The sequence below is a fragment of the Mustela nigripes genome, chromosome 17 (assembly GCF_022355385.1).
Source record: "Mustela nigripes isolate SB6536 chromosome 17, MUSNIG.SB6536, whole genome shotgun sequence".
Classification (NCBI taxonomy): Eukaryota; Metazoa; Chordata; class Mammalia; order Carnivora; family Mustelidae; genus Mustela; species Mustela nigripes.
In genome coordinates this window covers 27,809,993-27,825,692 of record NC_081573.1, presented here as the reverse complement: position 1 = coordinate 27,825,692, position 15,700 = coordinate 27,809,993, and the positions used below count along the sequence as shown (strand labels likewise).

The following is a 15,700-nucleotide window of genomic DNA, read 5'->3' as shown; positions in this document are numbered from 1 at the left end:
GACACCCCTGCGTGTTCGGGGGTTTCCGGAGAACACCTCCTGCACCCAGAAGAGGAAGCAGCAGCTTCCACACACCCCTCCCCCACATCGGCTGGCTGCTGGGTGAGAGGCCCGAAGACTCCAGGCCCAGGCAGATGGAAGAAGGATACAGAGCCCGCATCCCCCCAGCCATGCCTGGCCCTCTTGGGGGTGGTGAGGGGCAGAGGTGAGTGAGGTATGGCCCTTCACCGGCCTGCCAGCCAGAGGCACACAGTTCAGGCTACGCCCCTCGAGCGTCCCCACACCCTGACATACATGGATACCCTTTCCATAGTGACAGCACTGCCCAGCCGCGGGACCTGGTGGCCATTTCAATAAACAAGACCGGTAGACATGCAGGGAAAGCACAGGGCCTCCTACCTCACGCCATACATGAACAACTACTCTACGGGCATTAGAGAACCCCAAATAAGAAAGGCACACTGGAAAGGTGATGAGAACATCAGAAGGGGCCAACACCTTCTTCCGTGGTTGCTAAGGACCAGAAGTGTTTGAAGTGCCTTCTGCGTCCCAACTCTGCTTAAACCTCCCAGTGGCTTGCCAAGGTGTTGCAGAATCAATGAGAAAGAACAATGGAAGAGAAATCTCTCCACGGTTTTAAGGTACCTGTGAAAGCCAAGACTGATAAGATTGAATACTTTCAAGTTGGCAACTTGCGTTCATCCAAAGACCATATTTAGAAAGTACAGTGCAGGGGCACCTGGGTGGCTCAGTGGGTTAAAGCCTCTGCCTTCGGCTCAGGTCATGATCCCAGTTCCTGGGATCGAGCCCCACATCGGGCTCTCTGCTTAGTGGGGAGACTGCTTCCTCCTCTCTCTCTGCCCTGCCTGCCTCTCTGCCTACTTGTGATCTGTCAAATAAATAAATAAAAATCTTTAAAAAAAAAAAAAAAAGTACAGTGCAAGCCACAGGATGAGACAGAACACTGAAAACCACGTAGATCCAAACGAATGCATGAAAAACACCTACAAACCATGAAGAAAAGAAGCCGTGAGCAACATGGGAGGGCTCAGTCTGGGAAGCATCCCTCTCTAGATTTCAGCTCAGGTCATGGTCTCAGGGTCGTGAGATCGAGTCTCAGTTCCGGCTCTGCACTGAGCATGGAGTCAGCTGCTGGTGATTCTCTCTCTCTCTCTCCCTCTTCCCCGCCCCCCTAAATTAATTCATTAATTCGCTCTTCTTTTAAAATGAGCACTGGAACAGAGGATAGAAGGATAGAAACTAAGCCCACGAAAAGATGCTACATGTCACTCCTCATTAGAGAAAGGCAACTCAAAAATCATAATGAGACACCACGACACGCCCACTGGAAGGACTATAATAAAAAAAAATACTGACCGCATCCAGTGTAGGGGGGCGTTGCAGAGCACCTAAAAGTCACAGGTGCTGCGGTGGTGCCTGGGAACACCAAGACCACAGCCAAGGGGAGTGGAGGGGTGGGCGGGGAGCGTTTGCTGTGATCCAGCAGAGTCCAAAGCTATTCAGCGGTTCATAATCTAAGACCCAGGGATTTCACCTTCAGAAGCATGGGTGCTTGGATAAACATGGAAGCATTGATCACAGTGGCCAAAACAGAAACAACCCAAATGAGTATTCACAGACCAAAAAAAAAAAAAAAAAAGTGAAATAATGATGTATTCAAATAATGTAGCAACACAACAACAAAAATGAAAAAACTCCAGCCATGCACACACACAAACAGATGCATCTTATGCACAGAAATGTTGAAAGAAGGAAACAAGTCACCAAAGCTACCAACTCTATGTGTGACTCAATGTATATACAATTCCAAGGTAGGTACAATTAAACTCTGTTGTTTCGGGGTCTGTTCATAGGTTGCCATTTACAAAGAAAAGCAAAGAAGGGACCCCGGTTAGAATTCTGAGTGGGACTGCCTCTAACGGGGAAGGAGGGGATCCTAGCTCAGAAGAGATACATGGTGGCCTTCTTGGCAAGTGTCGGGTTTTTTTTGTTTTGTTTTGTTTTGTTCCAGTCTCCTACCCTCAAGGTCACAAATACTGGTGGCTGTGAATCATATCACAGCCCAGAGCTCTGACTTCCCCGGTACTTTCTGTTGGGAGAGGTGAATGCAGTTTTGCCCAGAGAAAGGCACCAAATGGAACTGTGAGTTTACCCCAATTCCCTTCCATACCAGGCACTGGCTCTGATCCCTGCAGCTCTGTGCTCCAAACCTCTGTTTCCGCACTTGTCAGTGGAGCATGAAGACCCCCCTCAGGCCTAGCTCGCAGGGGAGGATAATGAATGTTAAAGCGGGATAGGGGATGCTGCTGGAATGCCAGAGACCATCTGCGACTCTGAGGGACAGCCAAGCTCGTTGCAAGGCTATGTGAGGCCCATCTAGATCCCTCAGAAGTGGATCCCTCAGGCCTGGCCCTGCCTTGCCCCGTCCTGCCCCACCCCTGCCCTGTGAGGCCACCTGTCAGTGGGGATCATATATACTGTCTGTCATCAGCCAATGGGCTGGGGCACCAAGAGCGGGTCACATAGCCTATTTCCTGTTTTCAAACGGGGAACTTAAAAGCAGCAGCTCGCTGGAGCCTGGAACCGAGGGGGGCTGAAGGCGGCCATGTGACACTCCCCCCAGACCCCTGGACCCACACAGGACCAGAGAGGCTTCAGGTCAGTGTTTGATCCCAACCTCAGTGGGGCTCTGCCCTCCCTGTGGTCTGAGCCCCCTCCCCCTGCGGCCCTCCTTCAGTACCTGTTGGGGGCAGGGCGGGGTAGGGAAGGGTTGGTGACAGCCGCTCTGTGTGGGGCTCTCCTTAGCTCATTGGGTTAGAGCAGGAAGCAGCTCCCCGAACTTCCATCACCTTGATTCTTTTGAGCTACTTCTATGACCCCTCTTGAGGCAGGGGAATAAGTCACCACACCTGTGTTTCTCAAAAAGTGGTGCCAGGGAACCCCTGTGTCAGCATAGCCTCTGGGCACTTGTGCAAAATGCAGAATCCGGGGCCCATTCCCAGACCTGCCAGGTGGGACTCTCCTATGTCAAGAGCCAGGAAACCTGCTTGTTACAAGCTCCCAGCACCTGGGAGAGTCCCAAATGGGAGTGTGCCCCCCAGGGTCCGGGATCCCTCACTCTGATGGAAAGTCCTCTGCAGCCCCCTCAGGAAGGTAGCATGGGCTCTCAAGGTGGCCCGGTATAGCCATCAGAAGAAGGCCTGGCCATGGCAGGCAGCCCTCAGAGGGAGGAGAGGCCTGGGAGGGAAGGAGCAGAATGTCTGCACACACAGCAGGATGGGGAGGGGGCTGGGAAGCCTCTCTGTCTCCTGGGCCAAGCACAGGACCCCTACCCAACTCCAACATTTGTAGGATTGTCTAGTCAAATCTAGAAATCTTTACTGTACAGGGTATGGACAGAGGAGAGAAGTACCCACAAAACCCCATGTGTGGTTGTCCCCAAACAGCTTTTGGAGTGACAGGCTGTTTTCCCCATTTCACAGATGAGGAGACTGAGGCCTAGAGAGGAAGGGGAAGATGACCAAGACTCTGTCCATGCACCAATGAATGAATACCTTTCTCCTTTTCACTCCCCTCATGGTGACTCCCGGAAAACCCTATAAGAGAAAACATAAGGGAAGTGGCTTTGACTGCTGAATTTGACTTTTATTCAAAGGCCCCTGGGGTCATGCTCAGCTTTCCCAGGTCTTGACTGGTGCGTTCGGCCAAGGCCATGATTCCTGGGGTCTCTGGGAAAACTGTGCCCTTCTTGTGACCTGGCACCAGCTGCCTGAACAGGACAGCAGAGCTGGAAGGGCCGGGACAACTGAGGCTCACCATCACCCATTCTACAGATGAGCCAACTGAGGAGTTAGGAGTGCCCATGGGAAGCATTGGGCTTCCAAGAACCTAGGCCACCCAGAGCCCATTAGGTAATAGAGCATGAAGACCACTCACTACTCCACCTGGGCACCCACCAGGCTCTAGAGAACGCGTCCCCACCCTCCATGCCTAGTCAGCAAGACGGAGCCTGCAGCCACACTTCTCAGGTGGGGACACTGAGGCCTGGAGATACTGAGTAACTTGCATACAGACCCACAGCTGGTCAGGATGGAAGTCCTGACCCCTCAAGGGGAGAAGCAGCAAATGAGGCATGCAGGCCCTAGTGGCTCAAGTGTGTGCAGCCCTGGGCCAGCCACGCCCTTGCTCTGTGCCTCAGTTTCCCATCCATATAAAGTAAACTGGAGGAAGGGTCCTGGAGAGACACGCACTGGGCAACAGCACAGGACCACAGGACCACCTGGAGAGTGGCCCAGGGTTCCTTTCACCTGAGCAAGCAAGAGCTGCCCCCCGAAGGAGGAACTCTGGCCCCAGCTGACCTCAGCTCTCCCCAAGCCAGGCCTGTTCAAGGGGGGCCTGCAGTCGTGGAGCTGGGATGGGCTCGGTCATGCCCAGGGACAGAGCTGGGACTCCGTTACAGCAGCAGGAGTCCCACCCCTCAAGGCTATAGTCAGCAGAAGGGTTGAGACACGGGACGGGTTCAGACACGGAGCCAGGAATAGGGCAGAGCAGGCCAACAGAGTTTGTGTCCCAGCTCTGCCCCATGTGCCCCTTAGAGCTCCCTCAAATCTCACCCTTCTGATTTTGGATTTTTTTTTTTTAAGACTTTATTTATTTGACACAGAGGGAGAGTGAGCACAAGCAGAGGTAGTGGCAGGCAGAAGGAAAGGGAGAAGCAGGCTCTCCACCGAGCAGGGAGCCCGATGTGGGACTCGATCCGAGGACCCTGGGATCATGACCTGAGCTGAAGGCAGACACTTAACTGGATGAGCCACCCAGGTGCCCTGATTTTGGATTTTTGTGCCAAAGGGCTGCCCCAGCTCCTGGCTCCATCCAAGCTAATCTTTTCATCATCCTATTTTTAATTTGTCTCAGACGTGTTAAATTCTATTCCAATTTATACCTTAGTGGAGAGTCACTGATCTTCAAATATTTCTGCAAGGACTATTATGTGTCCCATAGCAATAGCAGGGACTACTTATTATACAGCGTCTGGTTTTGTGCAGACTCCGAGCATGGTCTCCCCAGCTTAACCCTCACGCCAGCCTCATGAAGGCAGGCTCCATTCTTAGACCCATTTTATGGGAAACTGAGGCACAGAGAATTGGTGACACCCAGTCCTCTCCATTCACGGGTCTGGGTTGCAGACAGAGTTACAGCATAATCTAGCTCCCTCCCCCTACTCCAGCTGGCTGCCCTCCCCCTGGCCCCGAGGAGGGTACCACATACATCCTGAGCATCACCTACGAGCCTTCGGATCGTAGGCAGCTCCAAGTCCTGGTTCCTTTATCATGAGATGGAGGTAAAACTCCTCCTGCACACAGACTTGGTTAATTGAGCGAGTGGGTGTTGAGGGCAGAGTGTGCGCACTGACACGTCACAGACTTTCAGCTTTGCTCGTGGGTCGGGCTCACCAGCCGCATCACCTTGGGCTAAACCTCAGTTTCCTCTTCTGTGATTGGGATTCACAGAAGATTTTTGTGGGTGTGAACTAAGGGGGTGTGAAGCCCTTAGGTGCCTATGAATTGTGTTCCACAAACTGTCAGTAAGTGTTTTCTTAAAGAGGGAGAGACAGACGGGAAGGCTACGTACGTCCCCGGACCCTCACTTGGGGCACTGAGATTTTATTTACACATGGGACATAAATGGGATATTGGGATGTTCTTCAGGACAGGCTGGCATCTATCTCCCAAGTAATCCCTAAAGCCACTACCTTGGCTTGAAATCACTGCACTTAAGATTCAGAGAACTTGATCTTAGAAGCATGGTAACAATTACAGAAGGCCTTGGACCAATCAGTCCAGCAAAGGGGAAGTAGACTCAAGCCATGCATGTGGCAGCTGGGCGGACAGCTAGGTGGGCAGGGGAGGGCTCAGCCATGGGGACTATGACACAGATCCTAGCACCCCAGGACCCTCCAGGAACCCCAACGTCAGCAGGAACTCACTGTTGTCTTTTGTCCCCCTGGCAGCCTTGGAGCATGGCCCGTCTTGAGCACCCCGGGAGCCCTGGATGGACAGGACCCACAGCCAAGGGCACAGCAGGGCCCAGGCAGGAAGCATCAGCCACTGGCCGAGACCTCCCGTGTCCAGGACCCGAAGGGCACTTAGGTGGGCTTGGAGTGGGGTCAGAGATAGAGATTGGAAGACATTCAAAATATAAACATTGGGTCCTTCAATGGGTGCCACGGGAGAGGGAGCAGCTTTCTCAACTTGGCACAAGTATTTGATGTCCGTTGTTCTTCTGGGAGATGGTCCCAGGAATCATAGCAGGGGCGGGGTACACTGAAGAAAGGAGCGAAGAAAGAAAGGGCAGGAAGCCAGTATCAAGGGTGATGACGCTTTGGGCAACTGGGCTTGGTCCCAGCAAGAGTCCTCGGCAAACCCTATAGAACATATCTCAGACTTGTCCCATTCAGGAGGCAAGGAGGCCAGGCTACTACTCACCAGCCCTCCAGTCCCATCCTTCCTCCGCCAAGAGCAGCTCCAGAACAGGATGATTTATCTCAAGAAAGACCCAGCATGAGAGCCGTAAGTGCGTTCAGTAGGAAGTCAAGTGGGGACATTTCTGAACAGTGAGTGCCAAGCAGCACTGCCCAGCGCTGACAGTGTCCACCAGAGCGCCATCTCCTGGAGCAAATGTATTTACTCATTCAGGCAGTTGTTCAATACTTCCCTATGAAACCTCTGCTCTCTGCTCTGTCCTTGGGGGGTGTGTAGGAATCAGCCCAACACTGCTGGCCCTCAAGTTTGGTGGGGAAACAGATCTGTGAAAAATAATTCAAGATGTCAACGCAAAAGGTTGTAGGGACAAGGTGGGAGGCTCTAACTCTAATGCCAGGGGACCATTGAAGTGACCTATGGCCTGGATCTGGAAGGACATCAGTGGAGAAGCCTCACCACCCCCCACCACCCCCCACCCAAGGCTCCATATCTCCTGAAATCACATGCACAATGATCAGTGCATTTCGGTGGGGAAGGATTTTCATCTTTCCCGAGATGATCACAATGGTTCAGGGTGCACGTAAGCTCTAAGAGACACTGAGTTTTCCAGGTAGGGAGATAGGAGGTGTCATTTAAGGCAGAAGGAGTAGCACGTGCAAGCAAAAGCAGGAAATGTGGAAAAGGAGATGAGAGATCGGGGAGGGGCCCACCGCGCGGAGCCAGGAGCCCCGCATTCTCAGTAGCTCCCTGCACTGGTAGCTGATGCGTGTGCTCAGTCCCCAACCCCCACCACTGTGTCAATGCCCTAGGGAGTACAGAAAGGAACAAGCCACCATCCCTGCTTTTCAGGAGCATGGGTCTCACAGTGGCCAATCTGCAGGCCGGAAGTGGATGGTGCAACACACGCGTCTGCGTGTCGCAATGGAGAAACCAGCTGGGGAACGCGGGGCTATTTCAGGTTGCCGGCGGTGGGATGGCTGCAGCCGGGTTTGCGGGAACCGGAGTCTGGGTGGGCGGGGCCGGGGAGGAGGCGAGGCACAGCGCTTCCAGATTCGGACTTCCCATCCCCGACAGACCCAGTCATGTCCCCAGACCCTTGTCCCCAAAGCGCCCTGACCTGGTGCAAGGGCTGACGCGTGCCGTCCCTCCAGACGCTCCCGGCAGCCCCAGCCCCAACTCCAGCATGACCACCCGGGAGCTGCAGGAGTACTGGCGGAAGGAGAAACGCTGTTGGAGGCGCATCAAGCTGCTCTTCGAGGTCGCGTCCGCCCGCATCGAGGAGAGAAAAGTCTCCAAATTTGTGGTAAGCTGAGATAGGGCAGGGAGGGCGAGTCTTTCACCACTTCCTTCCAGGCCCTGGGCCTCAACTTGCCCCATTGTGAAATGGGCCGATGCAGTCTGACCAACAGAATTCTAAGGAAGACAACAGTCAAAAAGCAAGATTGTGCGCGCGCTGGGTATGGTGCTAAGCACCATAAGCTCTAAGAGACACTGAGAGAGAGAACTGGACAGCAGTGAATCACGATCCCCGATCCCGAGAAAGAACTAGCCCAGATTTATTCCATGTCAGCCAGAACCAGCCATCTGCGTCCTTTCAACAGTTTTTGATATCCCCAATCATTAATTATATATTGCATAAAATGATAGGTAATAACAATTAACCTCGTTTTCTATAAATCAGATCGCTTTCTAAAAACACCAAGTCAGTATCTTCCAAAGGGAAATCAGTATCACGTAGCACAAAGAAAAGGTAATCCTGAAAGTAAATACAAGGAAAGCTAAGTGCTGTTAGTTAGATTCTAGCTGGTTGTGCCAGGTCCCGCTGCAACCTCTGGGCTTGGGGGCACCACTCTCTGCTAAAATGGTATTTGAGCCTGCGGTGGGGGCGGTGTTCAGGTCCAAGTAGGAGCCAGGCTCAACCTTCGTTCCCTACCTGGCCCCTTAACTGGGACCAGAATGCCAACAGTGGGTGCTAAAGTGCTGACTGCAGGTTGAACCCAGTCCCTCATGGGTGCCCAGTGTTAACCCATTCCATCCTCACCCAGCGAGGGAAGTGCCATGACTACCCTCTCATTTCATGGATGGGCACACTGAGGTCCCCAATGGTGCAATTACCCGCCCAAGATCGCACAGCTAGATCGCAGCAGGGCCGGAATTATAACCCAAGGAACCGAAACACTTCATCAGGATTCTCTAACTGAAAGAGACCTGAAAACCAATCATTTCCTTACCATAGAACTTCACCACCCGCCTACGGCCCCAAACCATCTCTCACCGGTCGTTTTCTGGGGAAACACAGCTCAACTCCCAGCTCCCTGAGTCAGGGACCCGAGGCCCCATTTTGACGATGGAAAGCCCGGAGCACCCCCGGGGCCCCCCGTGCCACCTGCTTCGGTGCTCCTGGTCCCCCAAGATGCCTCCGAGCCACTGGGTTTGTTATTCTCAGGTGGCCTCTTGTCACCGATCGCTTTTATAGCTCCGCAAATGCTGATGGCAATTTATAACAGAATTACATAGAAGGATAACCCATTTTCGAGGTCTGCTTTTTTTTTTTTTTAAGATTTTATTTATTTATTTGACAGAGAGAGATCACAAGTAGACAGAGAGGCAGGCAGAGAGAGAGAAGGAAGCAGGCTCCCTGCTGAGCAGAGAGCCCAATGGGGGACTCGATCCCAGGACTCTGAGATCGTGACCTTAGCAGAAGGCAGCAGCTTAACCCACTGAGCCACCCAGGTGCCCCCGAGGTCTGCTTTAAATGATGTTCATCATCATTTTTATTTGCCAGGGCTCACTCTGCCAGTGAAAAACTTCCCATTAGGATGTAGTCAAATGCTCGCTCTCTCTCTCTCTCTCTCTCTCTCTCTCTCCCCCCGCAACGCAGATGTACCAAATCGTCGTTATCCAGACAGGGAGTTTTGACAGCAACAAAGCCGTGCTGGAAAGGCGCTATTCAGACTTCGAGATGCTCCAGAAAAACCTCCTCAAGACGTTCAGGGAAGAGATCGAAGACATCGCCTTCCCCAAGAAGCATCTGGTAGGCAACTTCACCGAGGAGATGATCTCCGAGCGCAAGCTGGCCTTCAAGGAATACCTGACCCTGCTCTATGCCATCCGCTGCGTGCGGCGCTCCCGCGAATTCATCGACTTCCTCACGCGGCCCGAGCTCCGGGAGGCGTTCGGCTGCCTGCGCGGGGGACAGTACGGCCGGGCCCTGGATATCCTGGTGCGCGTGGTGCCCCTGCAGGAGAAGCTGACGGCCCACTGCCCGGTGATGGTGGTGCCGGCTCTGTGCGCCATGCTCGTGTGCCACCGGGACCTGGAGCGCCCCGCCGAGGCCTTCGCAGCCGGGGAGAGGGCGCTGCAGTGCCTGCAGGCCCGGGAGGGCCACCGCTACTACGCCCCCCTGCTGGACGCCATGATCCGCCTGGCCTACGAGCTGGGCAAGGACTTCGTGTCACTGCAGGAGAAGCTGCAGGAGAGCCAGCTCCGCCAGCCCAGCCCCTGGGGCTTCACGCTGAAGGAGCTCACAGTCCGGGAGTATCTGTACTGAGTCTCACTGACGGGTAGGCTGGAGACTGGGCATCGTGGCCATGGCGGGGTGGTGGGGAGGGGACACGGACTGTTGGAGGGGAGTGTTTAGTGGGAGGAGCCACTTGAGGCTTGAACTTGCTGGGTGACACTTTGGACAAGCCTCTCCTCTGGTCCTCCATGTCTGCATCTGTGTGGATCCCAGGAGTGCTCCCCCCACCCCACCCCACCCCTCCTGGGGTCCTCAGAAGCCTCTGCCTGTGTCCTGGGTGCCTTTGATGTCAGACTCACCTCATCTGGAAACCACAAACCCAGCTGCCAAAGTGCCAGAGAGTGAGATCCAGCTTTCTGATGCTTTCAGGGGTCGCTGGAGGGGGTGGTTTGCATTGCACGCTGTGGACAAAGTTTAAGCCCCTTCCTCCAAACAGTCTCACCAGCTGCCCTGTCTTCCCTCTCTGCTCCTCCTCCCTCAAGATTGCCTGCCCAGATCCCCACCATGGTCCTAACCATTCCAGCTCTTCCTTCTCGGTGTGTAGACCCAACTCAGATAAACAAAAGTTCACCCACGGCTCTTCGAGGCCAGCTTTGTCCCCTGTAGGTCACCCTTTCAAGGGTGGGAGGACCCTGGGCTAGAACGTCATCCTGTCACAAGAGTCTGTGAAACAAGGCGTTGGTAGGAAGGGAATTGGCCAACAATTCTCTGGTCAGGATGCTGTAACTTGGAGTCCAAGTGCGTTTTCATTTATAAGGCACATGGCCCTTGACGAGGCTCCATGAGTTACACAGATGTGGCCCCGAGGGAGGGGAGTGATACCCAGCAGGGTGAGACTGAATGCTTAACACCTCCCCCATTTGAAGGACAATGTTCTTGGAACCTCTCCGATGGGCTGGAATGCCCTTGACTGAGGTCCGCTGTCAGGAAAGGACACCAGGAGCCCAGAGTGGAGGGGAGACCAGACCGATAACCTAGGTTCAACATTGGGCTTGAAGCCGATGGTCCAGCCTGGTTTGGGGCAATGTGTGTTTGAGACTAAAGGTCCTGAAGACCTAAACCATCTGGCTGAGCTTATGAGAGTGAAATAAAGAGGCTGTTGCTCTGCATCTTCATGTGGGGCACCAGCTTGACCTATGTAGGGATCCGGCTGGAAAAAGAGACCACTCTAGAGGTGAACAGGCATTGACCAAACTGCACCAGAATGTGTTCAACAGCGACACCATGTGGTAGCATCTGGAATGGCCCTACCAGGCTCCACTCTGGAGGCGAGAAACCAACCTGACACTTAGGGACAAAGAAAGCTTCGGGTCTCTCAATTTATTCTGGGAGAAGGACACTTTGCATGGGAGATGTTGGACCTCTTGAGAGAGAAAGTTAAAGTGTTCTGTGGAAAAATAAAAGGCCGTGACTCTCTTTATAATGAAGAAGATGTTCCTGTGTAAGTCATTTCATCAGATGTAAAACACCATCGATCTCAGGATCTCAGGTGTCCCAAACAGTCGCTCAGAAGGAAAAAGTGCCCAACACGGGCAGTTTAATAGGCATGTGATATGCATGCGTAATATATAGAGAGAAGTTTTTAAAAAGCCTATAATATGGGGTAGAAGGAACCTACAAGGTCATAAGCTCTACCTGTCTTCTCCCCACCCAGGCTTCTTCCCGTCCACGTGTCCCCTCCCCAGGGAGCTCCAGGTGGGAGCACCATACCAGCCTCACCCAATCCAGGAACCCCACTCTGGGGACTCATGCCCTAAGCCTGAGGGGGCTTGTACCCGTGAAGGCCTCCTGTAAGCTGGGATCAGATGACCCGATGAGCCCCTGTGCCCGGGATCTGGGTCTCTTGCCTGACCCCAAGCCAGAACGGGAGGAGGGGCACTGCCACAGGCCACCTGTGCATGAAAACCCTGAGCCTCCCAGCACCTTCAGAGCCCAGCTGTGTGTCCCGGGCTTTGCTCATCACTGCTGGTCCCGCTCTTCTCAGGAGATATCCTTATCCCTTCTTACTGATGAAGACACAGACACCCCTGACAGGTGAAGTAACATGCCTAAGGGCCCACCGTTCACCATGGGTGGAATAGGAAATTAAACTCGGATCAGTGTGACACTGCCCCCCCCCCGTGCCTTTCCCACTGAGCCCGACTTTGGAGGGGAGAGGAGGTACTAAGGGTATGTTCCTGGTCCTCTCATCCTTAAGGGCCCTTCAAGATCATTTCACTTATCTCTGTTCCTAGGTGGAAACAGGCCTGGAGAAGGAACTCCCTCAAGGTCACACAGGAGACAGGGAGAGCTCCAGCCCCAGGCCTGGGATGTCCACCTCCAAGTGACATGGTCTGGCAGGCAGGACAGACAGAATAAGGGCTGGAATTCCAAGAGGCCATTGGGGGTCACCCAGCCAGACCTGGGGGTGCTCCCAGAGTCTGGAGACTTGGGCCAGGGCCGGCTGGCCTGGAGGCTCAGTTCAGGGTGGGCTCTGGAAGTTCCTTTGGCTGTAACTCCGCCCCCATGTAGCAAACCCAGTTGCAATCCCACCTGCTAGTGGGGGAGGGGTACTTGCTCAGAGGCTCTCCAGATGCTTCCTGTCCCTCCTGCGGCAACTCAGCCAAGCGCTGCCTTCCCAGCATCCTCCGGCTCAGCCACACGCCCCCTCCCCTTGGGGCCCCACAATGCCGCCACCTGTTCCATCATCCACTTGCCGTTTTTCCTTCCAGCAGTCCCCCTTACGCTTATGGAAATTTCTTTGAAAAAGAAACTTCCGATTACCACTCTAAATGGAAAATCAGAATCACTTGCTATAATTAGAAAGGTAGCTCTAAAAATCAACACAATGAAACCTATTGCCCTTATTACATCCACAGGCCTTTGTCTGCCACGGGCCTTGAACGTGAGGCTGCCAGAGGTTCTTTGTTAAAAGAAACAGAGAGACAGGTGTTAGGGACCCGTCATCACCAAGCTGAGACTTGTCTTTGATTTACTCAGAAGGACTGGAAAATACCACAAGAGGAAACAAGTTTCTGACCATGTGGACTGGATTGTTCACTGTGGTCTGTGCATTCTCCCCTCCTATCTGGATCTTGCTCCCTGCTGCTGGGCGTGGGGCCCTGGTTCCCCCAACCCCCAGCCCTGTATTCAGCCCTTCTGGCTTTCCAGCTCCTCAGTCATGGGCCTGGTTTTGACTTTGACTGACATCCTTGGCTGGCTTGCTTTCTGTCTGTCTGTCTTTCTTTTTTAAGATTTTATTTATTTATTTGACAGAGAGAGAGAGAACAAGCAGGGGGAGCAGCAGAGGGAGAGGGAGAAGCAGACTCCCCGCTGAGCAAGGAGCCCAATTCCGGACTCCATCTCAGGACCCTGAGATCATGACCTGAGCCTAAGTAAGTGACTGAGCCACCCAGGTGCCCTGACATCCTCGACTTTCAACACCTCACTTGGGAGGCAAAACCTACACTCCAGCTCCTGGCTTCATAACCAATTTCAGGTCAGAGCCCCCCCCTCCAACTGGAAGGAAAATTCTAGTGAACTTATAGTATGTCCTCTGGTTGGTGTCACTGTATGCCTTGTATGAGCAAGAAAACCCTGCTCCCCCACAGAGGTATTGCACAGAGCCCTACCATCATGGTCTGCACCCAGAATAGTCTCTTGGCCCGTATCCATCTCTCCATGCATATTCTCATTTTCTCAGTAAATGGTGACTGACAACACTCCTATTATTTTGCTAGATTCTGCCAAGAACTGGGGACACAGTGGTGAATGGCACAGCCCCAGGGCTGACCCCATCGAGGTTAGAAAGGAGTCATTCACCGAGCAAACAGAAGCTGAGACAGAATCTCCCTCAGCAGCCAGGTAGTCAGGGAAGCCTTCTCAGAGGAGGAGGTGTTTAAGGGAGCCACAGGGAAGGCTAAGGGGGCGGCCACTGCAGCACGGAGAGGGGAGAATTTTAGGTAGAGGGAAAACAGAAGCACCCCCAAGGCAGGAGACTCCTCTGTCCCTGGGGACCCTTAGTGGAGGTCTGAGCCCAGAGAGGGGGCAGGCCCAGGATGCCTCTTCCCTGATGTGCGCAGGCAATACCCACTGCAAGGAAGGGTTCCAAGTGTTGCCAGATATGCCTGGCAAGCTACATTGTGCCATCATCCATCTCCAGTGACTGACTCGTTGCAAAGTGAGCAAGCTGGGAGCTTGTGTTTAGGGAGCACAGACCCTTTTGGTTACAAGCAACAGAAACCCAGGGGAGGAATTTATTATGGGAAAAGTCTAGGAATAGACGAGCTTCAAGCCAAGTTGGATCCGAAGAATCAAACCCTGTCATCTGGTCTCTAACTTTCACTTTCTGGCTTTCTCTGTTCTGCTTCCCTGATTTGCCTCTTTCTCTCAACAAGCTCTCCTCCTGGTGACAAGATGGCTCTAGCAACACCAGGCTCCTAGGCTCCCTCCTGGGCAACCCCAGTCGCTCCCCCTCAAGGGACTTGTGAAGCCCCTGGTCTGCAGGATATATACCGAACGCCCCCATGTCCTTTCCTGAGGGGCCAGGCCGGGCAGATCCTGCCCCCAAAGTGCGGCCACCACTGTTAACTTGACCAGCCTTCAACAGAAAGAAGTCTCAACATAACGTTTTGTAAGCCGCTTTTCAAATTTTAAAATAGACTTTGTGGTTGTTGTTTTTTTTAGATCAGTTTTCAGTTCACAGAGAAAATTGAGTGGAGGGTATAGAGCTTTCCCTCATAGCTCCTGTCCCCACACAAGCATAGCCTCCCCCATGATCACATCCTTCACCAGCATGAAACATTTGTCACAACTGATGAACCTGCATGGACACGCCATTAGCGCCCAGTGTCCATAGTTTCCATGAGGGCTCACTCTTGGTGTTTCTCTTACCCCCACTGACATGTATCCACCATGATAGTATCATACCGTGGACAATAAAATTAAAGTATGATTTGAGTTTGATTAAATTGTATCTATCATGAACACTTGCCTATAATATATAACAATTTCCATATTATCTTTATTTTAATCATATTATAATGTAATTTTCCTGATTACAGGCAACACTGCAGCAAATGCCTAGAGATCCAGTGTAGATTTTTGCTCACTGTTGTTGTACTGAAGGTTATTGAAAGCTTCTTTCTCCCCCTTTGCGTCTGGGCATTTCTGGAAGGAGGCGGGACGGAGGCCGGATCTCACCCCGCAATTTAAGAAGCGGCCGGCAGATGGCGCCGCCACACAGGCGGCTCCTAGAGCTTCCGCGCAATGCTGGAGAAGGGGCGGGGGGAGCGCAGGGAAATTGAGCTTTTCTCCAAAAAGGGGAAAAAAAAAAAAAAAGACTTTGAAAAACCGTTCGAAGGGGTTTGAAATAATACGAAGAAGAAAGTTTTGCTGGGAAGGCGCTGACGTTTCGCTGCGTCCTTTTCTGCCACCCGTCTCCCTCGCTTCCCCACCAGTGTTGGTTGGGGGTCCCCAGGCGACCCTCACTTGGGGTTCAGGACCTCACTTCCTTTTTCTGCTCCGGGGTGCTCTTCCCGCAGCACACAGACCCCAAGGGGCGGAAGGAGGCCCCCGTGTGGTCGCTCCCCGCACCTCCAGGGGCTCTCAGAAGGAAGTGAATGAAACCGCAACTGCTAACAAAATAAGGTCCCTAAAAATATAGGGTGGCCTGCCCTTGCGGTGGGACATTTAACCT

At 53.1% G+C, this 15,700-nt stretch overlaps 1 protein-coding gene across 3 annotated transcripts; it reads left to right on the top strand.

Moving 5' to 3' along the window:
* The first annotated feature begins 2,560 nt into the window (after positions 1 to 2,560).
* SNX20 (sorting nexin 20) lies at positions 2,561 to 11,446 on the top strand. Of its 3 annotated transcripts, XM_059382239.1 has the most exons (5): positions 2,561 to 2,679; positions 3,504 to 4,049; positions 6,032 to 6,170; positions 7,655 to 7,806; positions 9,385 to 11,446. In XM_059382239.1, exons 2-5 carry the CDS (start codon positions 4,008 to 4,010, stop codon positions 10,051 to 10,053), a joined length of 1,002 nt encoding a protein of 333 aa, XP_059238222.1. In that variant the 5' UTR covers positions 2,561 to 2,679; positions 3,504 to 4,007; the 3' UTR covers positions 10,054 to 11,446. The 3 variants fall into 3 exon arrangements, with proteins under 3 accessions (XP_059238222.1, XP_059238223.1, XP_059238224.1); XM_059382240.1 differs by lacking the exon at positions 3,504 to 4,049; XM_059382241.1 differs by lacking the exons at positions 2,561 to 2,679; positions 3,504 to 4,049 and adding an exon at positions 7,353 to 7,461 and having other exon boundaries at positions 6,085 to 6,170.
* The last annotated feature ends 4,254 nt before the right edge of the window (positions 11,447 to 15,700 follow it).